The sequence below is a fragment of the Ailuropoda melanoleuca genome, chromosome 10 (assembly GCF_002007445.2).
Source record: "Ailuropoda melanoleuca isolate Jingjing chromosome 10, ASM200744v2, whole genome shotgun sequence".
In the NCBI taxonomy this organism is placed as follows: domain Eukaryota; kingdom Metazoa; phylum Chordata; class Mammalia; order Carnivora; family Ursidae; genus Ailuropoda; species Ailuropoda melanoleuca.
Window position 1 is genome coordinate 41,747,769 of NC_048227.1, and position 20,477 is coordinate 41,768,245.

Sequence of the window (20,477 nt, forward strand, 5' to 3'; positions counted from 1 at the left end):
AAGCCCTGGCCGACTAGCCTGAGGTTCCGAGACGTCCGTCCTCCAAGAAAATCCCACATAAACTCTTGGGTTCCTAAAATTCACCATCCCACCAGAGAGGTGAATTTCGCTACTAGAGGGGAGGCTGGTGAAGGTTGCACCCGAACCGGCCGGACGAGGAGAGCCGAGGTGGAGGCTCCAAGGGGTGCGCACAGTGAAAGAGAACAGACTGGACGTCAGCAGCAGATGCGCGGGAGAATGGAGCCGGGGGGCGGGGGGCGGGAGAGAAAGAGAGAAGCAAACATAGGAGATGGGGGCTCCGACACGGCGCTGCACGTGCCGCTCACGAGTGCAATCTGGCAGGCAGCGTGGGCATGTGTGTCGGAGACAGAGATTTACACGGGGAAAGGGCACCTGCTAAAATATTTATAAATTTATCAAGAAAACATGTTTTAAAAATGAAAAATAAACAGATGTACAAGTGCAAGTTGAGAGAAATACATTATGCAAGTTTGCAAAAGCTGAGTGGCGTGCCGCAGGCAGCGCGGGAGTGGGGAGCCAGTGCGTGCGCGGGGGACTCGCGGGGCCGCCCGGCCTGCCCACGCCGGCCAGCGCCACCAGGCACCCGGACCAGGTGAGCGGCCACAGCACCGCAGCGAGAGCGGCGTGAGTGAGAAGCGAAGCACCTCTGGGAGGTCTCCTCGCGAAAAAATCTTCTGTTTGTGGCCGTGCCTCCCGGGGGCGCCAAGAAGGCCAGGGGCCAGCAGAGCCGGAGGCCACACCGCCCCACCCCAGGAGGGCCACCTCATTCTCTATTCTGCCACTGACCCCCTACTGATCTGCAGACTGTCCCGGGCCACTTTCAGGGAGAAGAAAACGAACTGCTGTGGCGACAGTGTTTTGGCTCTCCGCAGGAAAGGCGGTATAAACCCAGGCCCTCGTTACAAATTGTTGTTGTTGCTATTAAAGCAACATTAAAGAAAAACTTGAAAGAAAGAAGAAATTTGTAGTCCCACAACACAGTCACAATTTCAATACATTTCAGGGCAACTGACATTTCCTGAGAGGCCCCCTGGGCCTGCACTGGTGACACTGAGAGATGAGCCAGTCACTGTCCTTGTGAGGAACCTACCATTTGGGCCAGGGGTTGGGGAGACAGACACACATGCAGATGCAGGGAGAGGTGAGATGAGGGCTCCCCGAGGGGGTGCTTAGCCTCAACGGGGGCTCAGGAAAGGGGTTTCCTCTAGAGGGGGCAGTAACTTGATTCTTAAGGATGAAGGACAAAGTCAGAGAAGAAAATGCTTGAAGAATGTCCAAGGTAGAGGGGAGACAGCAGAGGCACAGACAGCAGCAGAAACAACCGGTGGCAGGAAGTGCAAAGCAGTGGATTCCGTTAGGGGTCAAGTTGGAGGACAGGAGTGGAAGGTGACGTTGGAGGTAGTTACAGACCAAACCCGTACGAGCAAGCATGAACGTCTTGCTGAGAAGCTTGGACGTTATTTTACAGCTGAGGGGACCCACTGCCGGGAGCAGGTTTCCCCTGCTTGGTGGGAGTTAATTAAAAAAGAAAAAAGAAAAAAGACCCTGAGGTGCAAGACTCCCTTGGTAACAGGTAACATTTACTCATGCTTTTCAAATGTATTATCTTGTTCTTAGGTTCTCATCAGGTCAGTGGCCCACCATGAGGCAAAGGATCGCGTGTACAGTCTGAGGACCCAAACTTAGGTCATAAGCACATCACATGGCCTCTCCCTTCTTCAGCCTGACATGGACATGGTACCTAGGCTGCTTCCGGTATTTGGCCAGTGGGTCGAGCTGAATGAGGTTGCACTGGTTGCCTCCAAAGCTAAGTCGGGGGCCAGAGGCCACCCGGATTTACTTCCTGGAGCTTAAGTTGCTCACCAAGGAGAAGGGGGCACCGAGCTCCCAGTGAGGGGAGCCTGGGAGACGAGGGCTTCTTCCCTGAGACAAAATACTCTCAGGCCCCCGGAAGAGGTGACGGCCACTGGGAGGCAGAATTGCAAAATCAAGGACCCCGGGGCTGCAAGGGCCTTCGGGAGGTCTGGGTTCTACGTTCTCCTGTGGGAGGCAGGAGAAAGCAGTGGTGACAATACAAGATTTGGGTTTGCATTGAAGCTCTGCCACATAGTGGGGAGTTGGCAAACCTCTCTGCACTCGTTTCCTTCTCTGAAAATGGAGAGAAAATAGAACCTACGTCACAGGGTGGATGTGAGGATTAAGTGCGATCATTTACAAAAACAGTTGAGAAGGATACTTGGTCCACACACGTATGCAATAGATGTTAGCTGCTAGGACACGCTGAATGGAACAAAGAGGAAGAACTCCCTCTAAATGCAGGGAGGCTGAAGGATAGAAAATACCGAAACGTGATTACACACTTGCACAGACACACAATTGCGGATAGAACGCTATTACTTCTGTTGAGAAACTTGTAAAAATCAACCCAAGGGGCGCCTGGGTGGCTCAGTCGTTAAGCATCTGCCTTCGGCTCAGGGCGTGATCCCGGCGTTATGGGATCGAGCCCCACATGGCTTCTCCGCTGGGAGCCTGCTTCCTCCTCTCCCACTCCCCTGCTTGTGTTCCCTCTCTCGCTGGCTGTCTCTATCTCTGTCGAATAAATAAATAAAATCTTAAAAAAAAAAATCAACCCAAACCTCCCTGAATGGTGACCCTTCTCTCCGCTTCTCTAGCCTTCACCACTGCAGCCCGGCACGAGTCCGGCTCACTCCAGGTTGCTGATTGTGACGAACGCGGCAACTCACCAGTTTGCGGATTTCACATTCTAAATTCTGAATACAGTCCAGTTTCCTCTTGCGGCAGCGCTGGGCTGCGATGCGGTTCTTGCTACGCCGTCGCACGTCGTGAATGAACTCTAACTGTTCTGAGGTTAGCTTGTGCATCTTAATCATCATCTGGAAATCGTTCCTTGGAAGATCTGTGATTTGATCTACAGGAAAGGGAAGTTTGACCTGAAACCAAGAACAGCAGAATATGATTATGGTGGTTGGATTTTAGTTTGAATTCCAGCGGGCACAACATCAAAAAAAAACGGTACAACCACCTTTTTTTTTTTTTTTTAAAGATTTTATTTATTTATTTGACAGAGATAGAGACAGCCAGTGAGAGAGGGAACACAAGCAGGGGGAGTGGGAGAGGAAGAAGCAGGCTCATAGCGGAGGAGCCCGATGTGGGGCTCGATCCCATAACACCGGGACCACGCCCTGAGCTGAAGGCAGACGCTTAACCGCTGTACCACCCAGGCGCCCCAACAACCACCTTTTTAAGATGACCAAATAGGATGGAAACTACCGAAAGCAAGCAGTGATTAATTTTCTTGTCTCAGACACAAATAAGATGTCATATTTAGAGAGTCAAACAGAACGCGAACACACACATTATAATGTGGTTATCATTCCTAAGATTTCTGAAGCAAAGAGTAGGGGAGATACTGGAAAATGTGGACTTTCTCGCTGTTACAATTTTGTAAGAAAGGCTATATAGTTAGTTGAAACCCACTTCCATGGAGTGGAATTTACAGGCAGACATCATCTAAGGAATTATCTGAAACACTTGAATGAGGACAGCACCGCACACCTTGAAGAGGTTGGGAAGATGAAACCGCCAGTGTGATTTTCAGTGACACGGCATAAGGAGACACAGCGAGAGAACTCGGGTAGGCGACACCGGGGTGGAGTAAGAGTTGGAATGGGCTTTAGTCCCTCCACCAGACATGAGACCTCAGGCTAGTTACCTTACTTCTCTGAGCCTCAATCTCCTCATCTGCAAAATGGGGTGTGCTTCTGAGCTGCCTAGGCATAGACAAAGCTGGGGACTTGGCAGATTTTATTTTCAAAAATACAATGGCCTTCCCATCTCGCGTTTTCTTTTACAACATGAGGCGGGATGCCTGTTCGTGCCTCTGGGTCACCACCACGCAGCGGGGGCCACGGTGTCTGTGAGGCTGGGTCCTAGAAGGAGCTGCAGCTTCCCCTTAGGCTTCTGAGGCTGCTCTCTCTGGAGGAAAGCAGCTGCCAGGCCTAGAGGACTCTCAGGCAGCTCTGCAGAAGGCCCAGGACCACGTGGAGAAGAACTGAGGCCTTCAGCGAACAACCAGTGTTACCTGGCCAGTCGTGTGTGCGAACCTCCCTGGACGTGGGTTGTCCAGGCCCCGTCAAGCCTGCAGAGATGGAAGCCCCAGCCACAGACTTCCACCTCACGAGGTATCCCAAGCCAGAAGTGCTCCGATGGGCCCCTCCTGAGTTCCTGCCCCATGGAAATGGTGAGAGATCATCAATGATGTAAGCCATGGAGTCTGGGGGTGATTTGTTATGCAGCAGTGATAACTGATACAGATACTGTCAGCAGCAAGATTCCAACTTCTTGACAAAGACGAATAAGCATTATCCAAGGAGAGGATGTGAGTCTCTGGGGGGATGGATCTGTGTCCTCCTTATATTCCGTCATATGCACAGGCCTGGATCTTCCAGCAGTTCGTCACTGTCCTCTCCAACACTCTTACTGATGATGCAAGGACTTCGGGGTTAGGTTCTGGTCCTGTTTCAGAAAAGGAAGGTTGAGCGTTGCTTGGCCAAGAGACAAAGTTGTCTGCCTCGGCTCAGATGCACTTAATTCTTGCTTACACCAGCGGCTGCTTTTGGTGAACCAGCAGATGGCGCTGTAAACCTAAACTTCTTCAAGTGCCGGCCCAGCGCTGTCCAATGCAAACAAGAGCTGTGATTTTGCGTTTCTAGCAGCCACATTAAAAAGAGTGAAAAGAAACAACTGAAATTATTTTAATAGTATATTTAATTTAGCCCAATAGGTCCACAATATTTTCAACATGTAATTAATATAAACCTTATCGAGATAGTTTACTTTTTTGGCACTACGTTTTCAAAACTGGAGGCTTATTTTGCACTTAGCATAATTTAGAACGAGGCACATTTCTAGGGCTCGATAGCCACGTGTGGCGTGCGGCTGCTACACTGGACAGCACAGCTCTAGGAGATGGAACAAATGGAACGCAATGAACTGGAGTAACCAGAAAAACAGGAGGGCCTGGGTTTAACGGATCAAAATATTTTTGGGTGCAGAAACCAAGCCCTCGTTAATATTCAGACGCTGCAGTGTTATGTCTGTGTCGTTCAGGGGAGTCAAATGAAGATCCTCTATTTTGAGCTCAGGCTTTTGCTCTGATTGCATCAGATGCAGGAAGACGAGTCTAGATCCTGGCATTTATGGCTAGTTAATCCCCGTGCACAAAGGCAGTCACACTGCACGATCGTTTGACTTTCTGTGGCTGGATGCACTGCTTTGTCAGGTTCCTTCATAGCTCCGAGCCTGCTGGAGGTGGCATTTGCTGAGGGCTCCCAATGGGTGCTCTGATTCAACTTCCGCCTGGTGAACCGTGTCCCATGACACCTGCACAATTTTGGCCCAAGAAAGCAACATCGCAACAGCACACATTCCACCACACTCAGCTCAGCCCTGCTCCCACTGCTGAAGGCAGGCAGCCAGGGAAAGCCAGCAGGCTTTGTCCATGGGCTGTGTTTGCACAGGGCTTATAATGATACGGAGACTGTTTGATTTCCCTTTATACCCTTTGGATAACAAACAGACACTCCAATCCTGGACAGTGCCTAACTCACACAGAGATCAGCCTGGCGGGGACACGGATGTTTCCACACCAGGCAGAAGCCTTGTTTGCACACAGCGGTTGCAGCATGGCGGGGCCTCGTGCAGGCGCCCCCTCTGCCGACGACAAAGCAATGCGGCTTCTGCTCTGAATCCTGTTTACTTCTTTTCCCAAAGAATATGTACCCACAGTTCAGCCCACAGGGAAAGTCAAAAGGCCTTCTAGACCGAGAGCTACTGTATTTAAAATCATCCAGACAGCGAATAGAACACACCAGGGAAACAGGACAGAGGTTGACAGGAAAAGGAAAAATCAACAATGCTCGTTTCAAAGTCCTTGAAGCAAAGGCCATATAAAGTTTCGGCAGAGCTGTTGCAACTCCAGCTGCTTTTTAAAGAGGTCAAAGGAAAAGAAAATAGTCAACTATAGACCTTCTACCATGTCAAAGAAACCCCACGGCTGACCACTCTTGCTTCTTTTTAATAGGCTCTGTTAGCCCTCACACAAGTGAGAGCTTACACTGACTACCAAGAGGAAGTCCTGAAGTTTCTTGGGATGGAGCAGTGGTTAACTTGGCCACAGCTCTTTCTTATTTGCAGAGTAGTAAGTTCCAAGACAGTGGACGTCTTCCTTGGAGATAAAGAGCAGCCACAGACCCCCCTTATGGAGCGGGGAGAATATTCCATTCTCAAGCTTGCAGGCCCCCCAGTACTCCCCAAATGGGGCTCAAAGTCAGCCAGTGTGACTCGGCCTTTGAAGATTCAAACACTTCGAGAGGGCGGAGGCCTTCCTCCCTTTCCTCTGGAGAATTCTTGTAACCCAAATAGACCCTGTACAGCTTACCATCTTATTTTTTTTGTCCCTCCACACACTTCTTATTCCAGGATTTTACTCCTCAGCAGTGGTTTCGTTTTCTCTCACTGGACCCTCAGAAACAGTGGAAAGCACCCAACCTAACAAGACGAAATGTGCTGCCAGTTCCCACCACCACCTGTCTGAACGCTGCCTGCACCTGCCGTCAGCCTACCGGAGGCACAGGATGCGAAGCCCATCAGGCATCTGAGGCTCTGCTCGCTGCACAGCAGGCGAAGGGCCCGCAGGACGCACGGTACTGATTTCTCATGGCTGCTGCTCATCCCCACCCACTAGCCCCACCTCGGTTTTCAGTAGAGACTCAAAGCCAGGCGCAGCCACTGAGTCAGCAAGCCGAGGGCTGCTCCGTGCGCGGTCTGCTACTGTTGATCTGCTACTCCCTCTCCTCGGCCCTCCGGAGCAGGACCGGAAGCACAGGACAGAGGGCTTTCCAGCCCAGTCCCAGGACCGGACTGCTAAACAGCGACTGGAGCGGGGTTAGACCTTCTGGGGGCTCCAGCTCATGAGCACCTGGTGAAATGGGGGTCACTGCAGGGTGCTGAGGAGCCCCGGCCCCGGGGGCCCGCAAAAGGTGGGAGAAAGCTATGACATCTAGATGGTAAATGAAACCTAAATATTCCTGCTCCAGGGCCTTAGCTGGGGTGCTGTGGGATCCGGCAGGGCCAGCACCTCCTCCCGTGCAACAGAAATCCATGGCTCCACTTCTCTCCTTACCAACAACCACCCCACTCTGGGCCAGAACTACCCCTTGCTCCCAGTTAAACAAAAATACCATTAGCAATTATATAAGAACGATAACTTCTTGCAGAAAATTCAAATATGAGACAAAAGAGGAGAAAAAATTCCCACCCCCAAACAACGGCCGTCTTGCTCCGGCGCACTCCCCGTGACCTGTTTCCTCTGCATGTTTGGTGCAGGGCTGTAAGCAGCCCACAGCCACCTCACCTCACCGTGCCTCTTACCACATTTCACTTGCCCAGAGCTGCTGGTTTGCTGAATGGGAGCTACTGGAGAAGCTAGACAGAGACGCAAAGGTTGCAGGAAAAGCTGAAAACAAGAATTTCCTCTAGAAATCCCAGCGGTAGCTGGTTTGTGAAGCTTCTTCCCTCCCTCCTTTCTTGGTTACACTACCCGAGGTTGAACAGAAGCCGTGGGAGCTGGATCATGCTAACAGTACCCTGAGGCCCAACGCCTTTAACACCTATGCTCTTACAAGACACCGGGATCTCTGTACCTCGTCAAGGGAGGAAGCAAGATGCCCACTGGGCTGATGATTCAGTGCTGCGGGCAGGGGGACAGCCAGGTCCATGCTAGACAGACACCCCAGACAGAATCTCCCACTAAGAAACGTTTCCTGCACAACTGTGCTTCTGCCCTCTATTCTCTCGGTCCAGTTTGCAGAACAAATGCAGGACACCTGGGATTTAGTTGTACCGCAATTAATTAGCTGTGTGACCTCAGGCCAGTCTTTCTTTCTCTCTGTCCTGCAGTTCTTTGAGGATCTGTGAGCGAGGAAGATAATACATGCCCTACTTAGCTTACAGGATGGCTAAGAAGAATAAAATTGGATAACAGATGGAGAAAGTGCTTTGAAAAGTCTGAATTGCCTGATAGATATGAGGTATTATTAATTCTGTTGATTAGCCCTATCTTTCCTTGTCACTCACATGGTTTCTTCTGGACAGTACGCTTTGGAATTCCAGATGCTAAGAACATCTTTCAGGATGACACAAAAACATCGTTTTAATTAAAAATACGGCCGAGGGGTGCCTGGGTGGCACAGTGGTTAGGCGTCTGCCTTCGGCTCAGGGCGTGATCCCGGCGTTATGGGATCGAGCCCCACATCGGGCTCCTCTGCTATGAGCCTGCTTCTTCCTCTCCCACTCCCCCTGCTTGTGTTCCCTCTCTCGCTGGCTGTCTCTATCTCTGTCAAATAAATAAATAAAATCTTTAAAAAAAAATACGGCCGAATTTTATGCTGCCTAGCAAAGTTTTCTTTTTATTAAGCAGACCAATCAGAGGCATTTTAAGAAAGATGCTTGATTCAATGAACCACAAAAATGACTATAAAATTTTTACATACAACATATGTCTGGAAGTTGGCATGTGAGTGGAAGAGTTAGAGTCAGACACGGCTCTCCCACTTTATCACATGTCAGACATGATTTCTCCCTGCTTCCACACACGCATCAGCACAAACACACACGCAGTCTCACTCTCACATGCTTTATCCCTCCTGACATGAAATGTGTTCAGAGAGCAGGTCCATCGAATCGATCCTTTTGGCCGTGCAAATCAACTGTCTTTCTAGTGCTTCTTTACGAAAAGCTACAATTACTTAGAAATGCTTGTGGTATAAAACCATCCCACAAAGAAGATTATGCCTTGGAAAAGGCTTGTGACTTGTCTATAATTTTCAAATTGTTAAAATGAACCTGTATACCAAAATGAGATAGTATTTCACATGCACTAGGATGGGGATAATAAGAAAGCTAGGCAGCACCAGTGCTGGCGAGGCTGTGGAGAAACGGGAGCCCAGAGGGCGTTTGGGTGGCTCAGTCAGTTAAACGTCTGCCTTCAGCTCAGCTCATGATCCCAGGGTCCTGGGATCGAGTCCTGCATTTAGCTCCCCGCTTCGCGGGGAGTCTGCTTCTCCCTCTGCTCTTACCCCTCTCGTGCTCTCTCTGTCAAAAAAAAAAAAAAAACAAAAACGAAACGGGAGCCCTCGTGCACCGCTGGTGGGAATGTCAAATGGTGTCGTTACCTTGGAAGACAGTCTGGTAGTTCCTCAAAAGGTTAAACATATAGTTTTCATATGATTTAGTGATTCTACGGCTAGATACATGACGAAGAGAACTGAAAACTTATGTCTACAGAACACTTGTACACCGATGCTAATAGTCCAAAAGAGGAAACCACCCAAATGCCCCCAACCACTCAACGGATCAACAAAGTGTGGTATATCCACAGAGTAGATTATTCTTCAGCAACAAAAAAGAACAAAGCACCGACATGTGGTGGACCCCCGATACATCAATGGCAAGGATGAACCTCGAAAACACTATGCTCAGTGAGAGAAGCCAGACACAGAAGACCACGGAGCGTGGGATCCCATTGTTATGAGATGTTCCGAACAGGCAAATCTTAAGAGATAGAAGGGAGATTAGTGGTTGCCCGGGATTTTAAGGGGAAGACAGTGAGGAGCACCTGCTAACGGGGGTGGTGTTTCTTTTGGGGTGGTGAAAATGTCCTGGAACTAGAGTGGTGATAGTCCAAACCCTTGCGAATCATTAAAAATCCCTGAATAATTCACTTTAACGGGTAAATTTTATGGTGTGTGAATTGTATCTCAATTAAAATAATGACCCTGTGTGAGATATACATACATAAAATTCAGACATTACAGAGGTACACAGAAATGGAACTTTCCTTATATTCCTCCCCAACTTTGCCTCCTATTTTTTTCTTATTCTCCATACTGCCTTCTTAATCTTATGTATATTTATAAAGCAAAATAGGACCTTGTTATACATACTGTTTTGTTACTTTTTATACTCAATATGACCTGTTCATATTTTTCATCATTGGAAATAAGACAAAAATTCACCAACTGACTTTTTAAGTAATACAGCAAATCCAAAAGTCATAAAGAAAAAGATGGATAACTTGAGTGCATAAAACTGAAACATTTCTATATGGAAAAAAATGCCATAAATAAAAAGACCAAGTAGGAGAAAATATGGGAAACATTTCTAATGACAGGTTAATATTCCTGTGTTAGGGATTAAGGATCCTACAGATCGATTTAAAGATGAACACCACGGGAGGAAAATGGGCAAAGATGTAAAGTGGCAAGTCATAGGAAGGGACATATAAATGGCACATACACACGATAAAAGATGTCAGCCTCATTAGTCATCTTTCACCCAGCAGATGGGCAAAATTTAAAAGGACTGGTAACAGCCAGTACTGGCAAGAACAGGGGGGAATGGACGTTCAGAACTTGCTGAAGGATACAACCTTCTGGGGAAGGAGTTAGGTAGTAGTTCACAGATAAGCATCGCCTTTAACCCACTTAGGGGATCCTAACCCGCAACCATGAAAGCACCACTACTAAATACAGTCACAAAAATGTTTATTGCAGCAACTTTTGTAAGAAGGGAAAAAAACTGGAAACACCTGGACTGTCAGTTGATAGACGGTAGCTGTAAGCTGTGATCTGTGGGGCCCACGGATATTAAAGAAGTATGCTTTCACCCGACGTGACTGACCTGGAGGCATGCACCTAGTAGACAGCTCTGTGAAGGAAGCGAGTTCTGCGTAATTATACAGTAAATGCCATTAAACTAAAACTCAAACCCCTGGAGATGTAAATATGTGCTGGTTAACTCGTCGCAGGCACAGAGAGAGCCTGCTGAATTTGATACGTTAGGGGCTGGGTATGCTGTGTTTGCTCATTTCAAAGAAGAAAATAATTTTAAAGAGCTGATTGTTGAGAAAGGACAATATTGTGCTCACTGAAGCTCTCTTCAAAGCTAGGGGACAGTTAAAAAGGGTGAGAGAAGTGAGTATCGATGAGATGGTATACGCAGAACACCTTACAGACTGTAAGGAATGCTGATACTTTTTTGAGCTAACATTTTGGCTCCTGACCGAGGTGGAGGAAGAGAGGCTGGGAAGGAGCCTGGCCCATCTGTCTGGAGCACTGGACAGGTGCCTGGCCGGAGGTGAGAACTCTGCTTGGTTTCTGACTCCAGTGTCTCCCAGGACTTCACTAGGAAGGGGAGTCACTGAGACCTCTTACAAGAGCAGATCAGGGCGGGATCAGACCGACAGATGTTGGCTTCTTCTGGATCAGTTTAGCTCAGGAAAACGAGTGACAATTCACACTGTGAATGAAGGATCTGCCTTCAATGTTATTCCTGGGGACCAAACTCCCACTGGGGTCAAAGTAACTCCTGGACGCAAGTTATTAACTTACAGAGGAGCAGTCATGCTGAGTCCCTGAGACCTAATCTCTACTCTAGGAAAACTAAAATGTCAAACTGGGAGGAACTCTACCTTTAACAACCCTGTTCAAAATGCCCTTCTGGGGCACTAAATGTGATTCTTGAAACGGCACAGAACTCTGGTAAAGGTTTCTGCTTTCAGTGTTAGAAATGCAAAGAACATAATTTTTTTTGAAAAGTAAAAGTAAAAATATTTTTAAAGCATTGGTATTTTTCACGACTTTTTTATAGGTTGTATGAATCTTCCTTTTGACTGGTTCATTTAGAACTGAGACATTCTAAAGGCAGACAAGTGATGTGGCCCAAACACACAGGGAAAACACATGTGCTCTTGCTGGTGGCATTTAATTTGAAGAAGTGAGTTTAAACTCTCTTTTGGGATAGGAGAGAGACAAAAGGAGATGATCCGAAACTGACAGTACCTCGAACATACGCAAATGTTACGACAACACAACCCCTTCAGCTTAATGGTGGGGCTCCTCTTAGAAAGACATTTGTCCTTTTCTCCAGACGCCAATCCTCAGCAAGATAAATCATTATGCTGATGAACCTGGCCCAGGGACTAGGCGTCTGCATCAGGGGCGCTTAGGAACAGTGTCAGGGAAAAAAAAGAAAACCTCACCTAAGTTATGATGAGAGAAAGAGAAACGAGTGAGGAAAGAGAGAGCACAACGTTTCACTCTTTTCACAACAAGTCAGTCCTCTCAGCTCGGGGCACTTGGCACAACCCAAACCTGAGGGGACAGGGTGTATTCGGACAGGGAGAGTTCCCAAATTTCCTTCATAATTTCTTTGAGCTTAATTAAATCCTTTCAGGATGTCTTTCTCCATTTTCTCCCCCAGGCAGTAAGAGAAGGGCCAGGAGCGGGCTCGCTAGCAACAGGAGGAAGTGACCACAGGGCATCTCTGCCCTTGGCACGGGGAGCGCTGGGATCTATTTTCAAAACATGCCCTAACTAAAACCTCCTGTGCTTCTTGCCAATCTTGCAGAGGCTGAATCAACCGCACGTGGCTCTGTGAAAAGGCACCTCACCCCGTGTGGCATTTCTGCCGTGTGGCTGGGTTAGCATCCCTGCTTCACCAGGGGCTGATACCCCGGGAGCACAGACGCGAACCCAGGGCGCTGGCCTACCGAGGACCTGGCGGCCTCTCCTCGAGCCGTGTTCAGATAAGCAGCTCTGAGCAGGGGCTTCTCGCAGGCCCTGCTCCTGCTGCTCCGGGGCTGCTCCTGGGGCAGGTCTGACACCCAGGCAGCAGTTTCAGGTCGGTTCCTTGTCAATCAGCCAGACAGCCGCGGGATCATGACACAGACTCCCTCAGATCTTTGCAGGGGCCTCTCATGTTACAGAGGGAAAGGGGAGCAGAGGGGCGTCTATTCTTTTCTCTCCTCAGCCATGGGCGTGCTGCTCAGGATGTGGCTGCTGTTGTTCTCGCTCCATCTCCCAGCACTGGTAAGATGGATGGAGCCTTTGGGAATTGCTATCTATAAAGCACGAGAAGGCACTCTGCTTTCGGGGGAGCGGAAACTGCTACTCCACCCCACTCCTCCTCGAAGTGATTTCTCATCATTGGTGGGGAGCTCAGGAAACGACACTCTACGCAGTTGTGTGGACTGACTAGGGTGCTTCTGCAGGGACCCTGGGATCAGGAAGGGTGGCGGGCGGTCCGTCGCCTGCACCGCAATGGACAAGGGATGGCCCCGGGGACTCCTGCTGACAAGGAAAACTTAGAGGGTGCTGGACGAGCGCCTGTTATTGTGGGTCTGTCCAGTGTTACTCAATCAATTTGGAAAGCGATTCTCTATTTTCTTTCACCCTGAAGGGGCGCAGCGCCAGGATGAGGGTGATGAGTACGGCACCCTTTCAAAGCAGAAGGAGAAAGGGTGGAGGAAGGGGGAGATCCGAAGCACCCGAACATGCCTTTCATGTATTAGACTGAACTTTTTTTTACTAAGCAGCTTGCCTCTGCTTGTTTGAGTACCAAAATCTAGATCAAATTTCAAGTGCCTTCTAGGAAAAAAGTGGTTACTTTGGGATAACTTTGAAGCATCCTGCCTCTGTGGATGGGGAAGGCGGGCCCTTTCCTGTAACTTTAATCTGGGAGTGGTGGGGCAGCAGGTAGAGTCCAGATAAAGGACTGCAAGAGTGGAACACATGCTTGAATTTATGCGGGTTCCCTACCTCCTGGCCCCTGTCCTGCACAGGACACGACTCACTGTCTGCTTCCGAGAACGATCCGGATTCGTCGCTGGAGTTGGTTCCATAAGACTGCTCACATTTAATTTGGGGTCGGACTTGGTTGTACATTCCATCTCCCATCAGGCCTGGTTCCTGATGCTCTGTGGCTAGGAATCTGGCTCCCTGGGAACAGGGCGAGGAGGAGAACTCACAGAGAGGGAGGCTGCAGGGTGAGCCCCCGCTTCCGTCCTCTGCGTAGGAGTAGGAGGAGCAAGAGCTGGAAGTCCTGGTCCTGGTCTCCAAGGGGGGCGAGCGAGGGCACACTTTGATTGGCACCGGGCAGCTAGTGTTGGGCCGCATCCTTCCTGGCAAATGGTCAGCCATCAGCCCACCGTGGGCGTAGGCCTGTGCGCTGGGTAGGGACTGGCCAGCCCCCACCCACAGACCCTTTGGCACCGGCTCAGAGAGGTCTTTGTCCAAACCGCTTACCCCAGAGTACGAATGCACCGCAGAGCTCACTTGGTCACAAGCGCTCGAGGAGAAGATCACACTTCTCCGGTCCAGCTCTCCTTCCTGTTTACAGAGAGCCTCCAACCCAGGCCCCTTGAGGGGCGACCCCGTGGTGAAGTTGGACACGTCCTTCTGGCCCAGGTGGGGCTGTCCGTAATTCCCCAGGAAAGGGGCGTAGTCAGTTTTAAGGTCACCCTGAGTGATCCCCTTGTCAAAAGGGCACGCTGAACTCCTGGCAAAGTGCTGCTGAGAGGTACTGGGCAGGCCAGACAACTCCACGCTATTTTTTATGCTGAACAGAGACCTTAAACAGGAGGGGGAGGACACGCTCCTGGATCTCTCCAGGCAGGTGGCTCCGGCGGCTGGGGCGGGGCCTGGGGCGGGGCTGGGCTGTTTCCGGTCCATTTCCACATCCCCGGCTCTGTCCTTGCTGTCAGGCTCATCTCCGGACAGGCAGAGTGTGATGCTCTCTTCCTCGTTCTCCTCACTGGGCGGTTCACTTTTAATCTGCCCCACGGCAAGCCCCGGCTTGAGGCTGTTGCTGGAGTTCTCTTCACTGAATGTGCTTGCAAAACCTGAGGTACTGTGTGATGCTGCGCTGTAGACATTCTTGGTACATGCAAGCTGGTATTTCTTGTATCTGGGGTACTGCGTTAACGCGTCCTTTTCGGAGCTCTCCTTGGTGTCGGCCGGCACATCGGACTCGGGCAGCAAAGCTTGCTCCTTCTCGGCTACGGGGATGGCGGAGGCCTCAAAGCTGCTGGGGTCTGGAAGCATCTGGTCCCTGGGGCACGCCATCTTGGCGGTCTCTGAGTCCATCGTCTCCTCCTCTTCCTCCTCCTCCTCTCCGGCGGAGTTCTCCCGGTCCTCGTGCGGGCGCTGGCACGCAGCGTCCTTCCGGCACACGAACAGGCCATCCTCGCTGTTCAGGAGCTGGGTCTGCAGGAAGCTGAAGCAGGAGTCCTCCAGGTTGTGCATGCGCAGGAACTCAGCACAGCGGATGACCTCGCGGATGTTTTCTCTGCTGAGTAATAGCTTGGCGGTGTAGGCAAACTGTAACAGAGGCCCAAAGCCCCTGGCCGTGACCTGCAAAACAAACAGGGAAATTACCATCAGCACGGCTATTGTCCCGAATCCCTCAACTGAAGCAAGATAACCAGACAGTGCTAATGTCCTAGAATAAAGACTGCAAAGGAGCAGTTAATCTCGCACTGGGTCAGCAACGACTCTGCTTCCAGTAATTAGTGCCTGTCTCCTGCTTGCCTCCGCCCCACTTCATCACCTGGCACATGGCATTGCAAATCACCCGGGTCAAGTGGCGAAACCAGATGACAACGGGTTCAGTGTTTACACTAATGAAATACCCTGGCAAAAACGCATGGTAACAATGGGAAGCCTATTAATTTCCTCCCAATCAGTCCCGTGGAGAGCCCTTCTAGAAAGGAGAGCTGTGACACTTGCGGCTCACTTGAGCCAAAGAAAGCATTCTGTTTTTCTTGTCAAATGCAAAACTGGCAATGTGGACTGTTAAAACCTGAAAGTCCACAGGGGTTGAAATATAGTTTTCCCTTACTTAACAAGTTAAAGAGCGACATGAAAGCAACTTCTGTTTTTCTCATTCGTCACGGTTTCCAGATGGGACTTTTCCGTCATCACGTCCTACCTGATCTTACGGGAATACCAGAGATGACGACAGTCCAAAGCAGTGTTCTCAACCCCGAAATCAACTCCTGGCCCAGAAAGAATGGGTGTTACAGAACGAAATAAGCCAGCTGCCATTTAAATGGTTGAAGTTGCTGAGCGGCGCGGGACACAGGCTACTCCTTGCCTAATTATGAGCAGGGGCTTTGCCATGCAGCTGCCTTCTTCCTGCTAAATCTTCAGAGGCTCAGGTGCTCCTCATGCTTTACATTTTACCGGCCGAAAATGTGCTATTTATGCACGGCTTTGTGTCGGCACACACCCCCACACGTGTGCACAGAGAACGACTGAGACGATTAGAAATACATTGCCTAAGGCCAACTGTTCTCTCAGATGGAAGTGGATTAAAGTTGCTGGTGTTCAGGGCAGGCTTTTTCGCCCTCTATGCAAACCTACATGCATCTTCTAGGTTCTTGCAAGCACTGCTGACCCCATAGGAAGGTGAGGCAGATCTGCGGATCATGTGGACAAATCGAATGAAAGCAGCCATCATGGGGCGTCCTTGTTGGAAGCTCCAGGAGCAGTGATTACAAAATATCTAAGGGCGTAGGTGCAGAGCAAGTCGAACTGGCCAGCTCTGTAGCGGACTTCCCCAGGTACTGAATTCATGGCAGCCTCCAGAGCCAAAACTCTCGTGAGGACGTCTATCCCTCGTTTGAGATTCAACTTGGACACCACCTCCTATGGGAGCGGCCTCCCAGCCTCTTAGAACAAACGATACCAGCCTCTCAGCCCATCGCTAGGGTGAGGAGAATGCCCTGGATTGTTCAGGGCAGCGCTGACTTTATATGCGACATTCTTTCCAGTAAGGGAAATTTCTTAGACATATAACTGAATGGGATTTTAATTGTCCGTATTTTGGAAGGACTTTAAATAAAATTCTAAATTAAAAAAAAAAAACCAACCCCAAACCTCTGTCAGATAATGAGTCCCAAGATATTTGGTTAAAAAAAGAATACAACAAAAAGCATGACCGCTAGACTCACATTATAGTTCCAAGGGCAATCACTGTCGTCTCACTTTTATTCTACTTAGTTGGGTCTGTTTCTACTGTTAGCAAGCTCCTTAGATCAGGGACGGCTCCGTCTCTCTTCATAACTGCATCTGATTAGGGTCGCTAACACATATACACCTGATGAAAGCCTGTGTGGTACTGAAACGCTGTAAGTCTACCTGTGCCCCTAACATACGATGACAGTGTACAGAAAGTAACAACACCATCTGTTTGGTGAGCATCGTCTCAAATTACTTTTGGAGCAAGTCACTGTGTAAACCAATAAACTACACCAACCAACCAGTCAAAGGCAGGCAACAGTCCTTATCTGTCCTATCCCCTAGGACCACTATTGAAACAGCACATCTGACCTACCTTTGTGTCCTACTAAGCTGACATGGTAATAGATTCAACAAATGCAGTATCTACTATATCTGTTTTATGTACTTTCCCCCCAGGAACCTTTCAAAGGGAGTGCAAAGCAAGAAAGTACACATTTACAGGTAAGCAAAGGAAGCAATGGGGATGTCACATGACCCATTTCTTCGTTATAAAGAGAAGAATGGCCTAATCAAGGCAGAGTTGACCCCTCCATAAGGAAGCATTTTTTGTTCCACTCCCAGGCAATCTGCCAGTTGCTGGATGGAAACACATCTTGAGTTTGGGTAGATGTGCTCAGTATATGGGAAATGGGGGACACTCTCCTCAATGTCATTTGTATTTTTTATACAGTCCTCCCTTATGCTCATACCCTTTTTATTTCGATGCCATTAGTCTCAATAAGTCCTGCCACTGTCCCCCACTATGGCTGCTTTTAAAGAAAATTCCTAGAGAAAACAGGAACACCCCTGGGGATGATTAGATTAGTCATGGGCATCGCCACCTGCCACATGGCTACAAGGAGCTGGAAGAAGCCTCTCCATGCAGGGACAAGCTGATGCGGAAATGTATGAGTGGGACTGAGGGTGCCAGTGAGCACAGTCTCTACATCCCAAATCACATCACTGATCCTTTCAGGCCGAGAAGACGGGACTGGAGGAGATAATGCTAAGTGAAATAAGTCAAGCAGATAAAGACAATTATCATATGGTTTCACTCATTTATGGAACATAAGAAGTAGGAAGATCGGTAGAAGAAATGGTAGAAGGGAGGGGGGTAAACAGAAGGGGGAATGAACCAGGAGAGACTGTGGACTCTGGGAAACAAAATGAGGGCTTTAGAGGGGAGGGGGGTGGAGGATTGGGATAGGCTGGTGATGGGTAGTAAGGAGGGCATGTATTGCATGGTGCACTGGGTGTTGTACGCAAGTAATGAATCATGGAACTTTACATAAAAAACTTGGGATGTATTGTATGGTGACTAACTTAACATAATAAAAAATTATTATTAAAAAAAAGGAAGACATGATGAGCTTGAAATGATCATCATATGGTCATTAAAGAGTCATGATTAAAAACAGGATTGTAAACTGTCATTCAAGTTCAAGATCAGAGGAAACAGTGTCTTCACCGTGAAATTTCAAGAGTCCATAACTAGCTCTCCCCTCACAAGAGTTTAAATCCTGCTTTGTTGTATTCAGTTCTGCTCTGTTTTGCTCAGCTTCTGTGTGCAAGGCTTTGTCTAGTTACCATCTACCAAGTACTCCTAGCACACAGCACCATGCTGGCTGGTTCCCGTAATGCACTGCAAAGCAGGCGTGACTGCCTCTATTTTGGAGACGAGGAAACGGAGGGAGGTGAAGAAATTCATTCAAGGTCATAGAGCTGGGATTCCAATCCAAGTGCTATAAGGAACGGATAAGTACGAGACTAGGCCCTGTGCCCAAGAAACCTACAATGTAGTCTTGTAGATACACCTTAACAATGGAAAGTTAATTATCAAATAACAACATCAGTCAACAATGGAAAGGCTATCACACGATTACATGATTAGTTGTCGACTGAGAAATCCCAACCAGTTCAGAAGAGAAGGCGACTGCTGAGGTCTGTGGGGATCCCTTGAGCCCTCATAAGCAGGACACCTGGAGTGTCGTGAAATCGCCCTATGTCCACTCTGGGTCAAGAGCTGCTTTGATATCACCAGTGCCTTCGGAACGCCTCAGTGTCCCTCCCAGGAACCCATCTGGTACACGTTAGGCCAGCTGTGATTAACTCCAAATATACAAAACAGAAAGCAAGTGCCCATCACATATGCAGGCCATGTCAAATCAGGCAGTGTCTTTCTTTTTTTTTGTTTTAAAGATTTTATTTATTGATTTGACAGAGATAGAGACAGCCAGCGAGAGAGGGAACACAAGCAGAGGGAGTGGGAGAGGAAGAAGCAGGCTCATAGTGGAAGAGCCTGACGTGGGGCTCGATCCCATAACGCCAGGATCACGCCCTGAGCCGAAGGCAGACGCTTAACCGCTGTGCCACCCAGGCGCCCCAGGCAGTGTCTTTCTAAATATTGGTTTTAGCCTCTGTCTTGGTAGCTTGCACCGTCTTTCCATTTTTAGGAATCATTAAACTCACTCACTGTACCCAGAAAGCAAATATCCAGGTACCAATGGAAAGCTGTATGTTTATGAAACTATGATCACAAGGCTGCATTGTTACTTACTTTCTGTTTTGAACAAGTAAGGCTCTGATAATGGGAAAAATAAGAAGGGTGGGAAGTGGAGAATCCCACATAAAACTAACAACCCATAAAAACGTTATTTAAAAAGGTAATGATCATAAAGTTAGAGTGGAATGAAGAGGTTAGAAATAGCAAACCAGCTCCGTTTTACTGATAGTAATGGAGTGGTGTTCCACTGCTCTAAGGGAAGCAGTCGTATCTCTTTTGCCCTCTGCTCCCAAGCAGGTGATGAGCTTCTCCAGCATTTGGCACATACAAGGCAAGTGGCCTTGACCTTTGGGTTTCAGGTCTGAAAGAAACAAGGTCAAAGTGGGATTCATCCCTGGGATGCAAGGGTGGTTCAACATTCGCAAATCTATCAGTGTGATAGATTTTATCAACAAGAAAAAAGCCAAAAATCATATGATCCTCTCAATTGATGCAGAAAAAGCATTTGACAAAATACAGCATCCTTTCCTGATTCAAACCCTTCAGAGTGTAGGGATAGAGGGTACATTCCTCAATTTCATAAAAACCATCTATGAAAAGCCTACAGCAAATATCATTCTCAATGGGGAAAAGCTGGAAGCCTTTCCCTTAAGATCAGGAACACGACAAGGATGCCCACTCTCGCCACTATTATTCAACATAGTACTAGAAGCCTTGCAACAGCAATCAGGCAACACAAAGGGATAAAAGGTATCCAAATCGGCAAAGAAGAAGTCAAACTGTCTCTCTTCGCAGATGACATGATACTCTATATGGAAAACCCAAAAGAATCCACTCCCAAACTATTAGAAGTTATAGAGCAATTCAGTAATGTGGTGGGATACAACATCAATGCTCAGAAATCAGTTGCATTTCTTTCTTTCTTTTTTTTTAAATTTATTTGACAGAGTTAGGGATAGCCAGCGAGAGAGGGAACACAAGCAGGAGGAGTGGGAGAGGAAGAAGCAGGCTCATAGCGGAAGAGCCTGATG

The 20,477-nt window shown here is 48.6% G+C and overlaps 1 protein-coding gene across 14 annotated transcripts in view; it reads right to left on the minus strand.

The window, feature by feature from the left end:
- BACH2 (BTB domain and CNC homolog 2) overlaps positions 1–20,477 on the minus strand; it is a 376,418-nt gene that overhangs the window by 7,418 nt on the left and 348,523 nt on the right. For 12 of the 14 annotated variants that reach the window (XM_034670825.1, XM_034670828.1, XM_034670834.1 and 9 more), the window contains 2 exons: positions 13,701–15,293; positions 2,766–2,972 (listed from right to left, as the gene is read on the minus strand). In XM_034670825.1, the coding sequence (XP_034526716.1) occupies positions 2,766–2,972; positions 13,701–15,293 (1,800 nt within the window). Of the gene's footprint in view, positions 1–2,765; positions 2,973–3,212; positions 4,751–13,700; positions 15,294–20,477 lie in introns of those variants that run through there. The other 2 variants (XM_034670837.1, XM_034670836.1) reach the window with 2 other exon arrangements.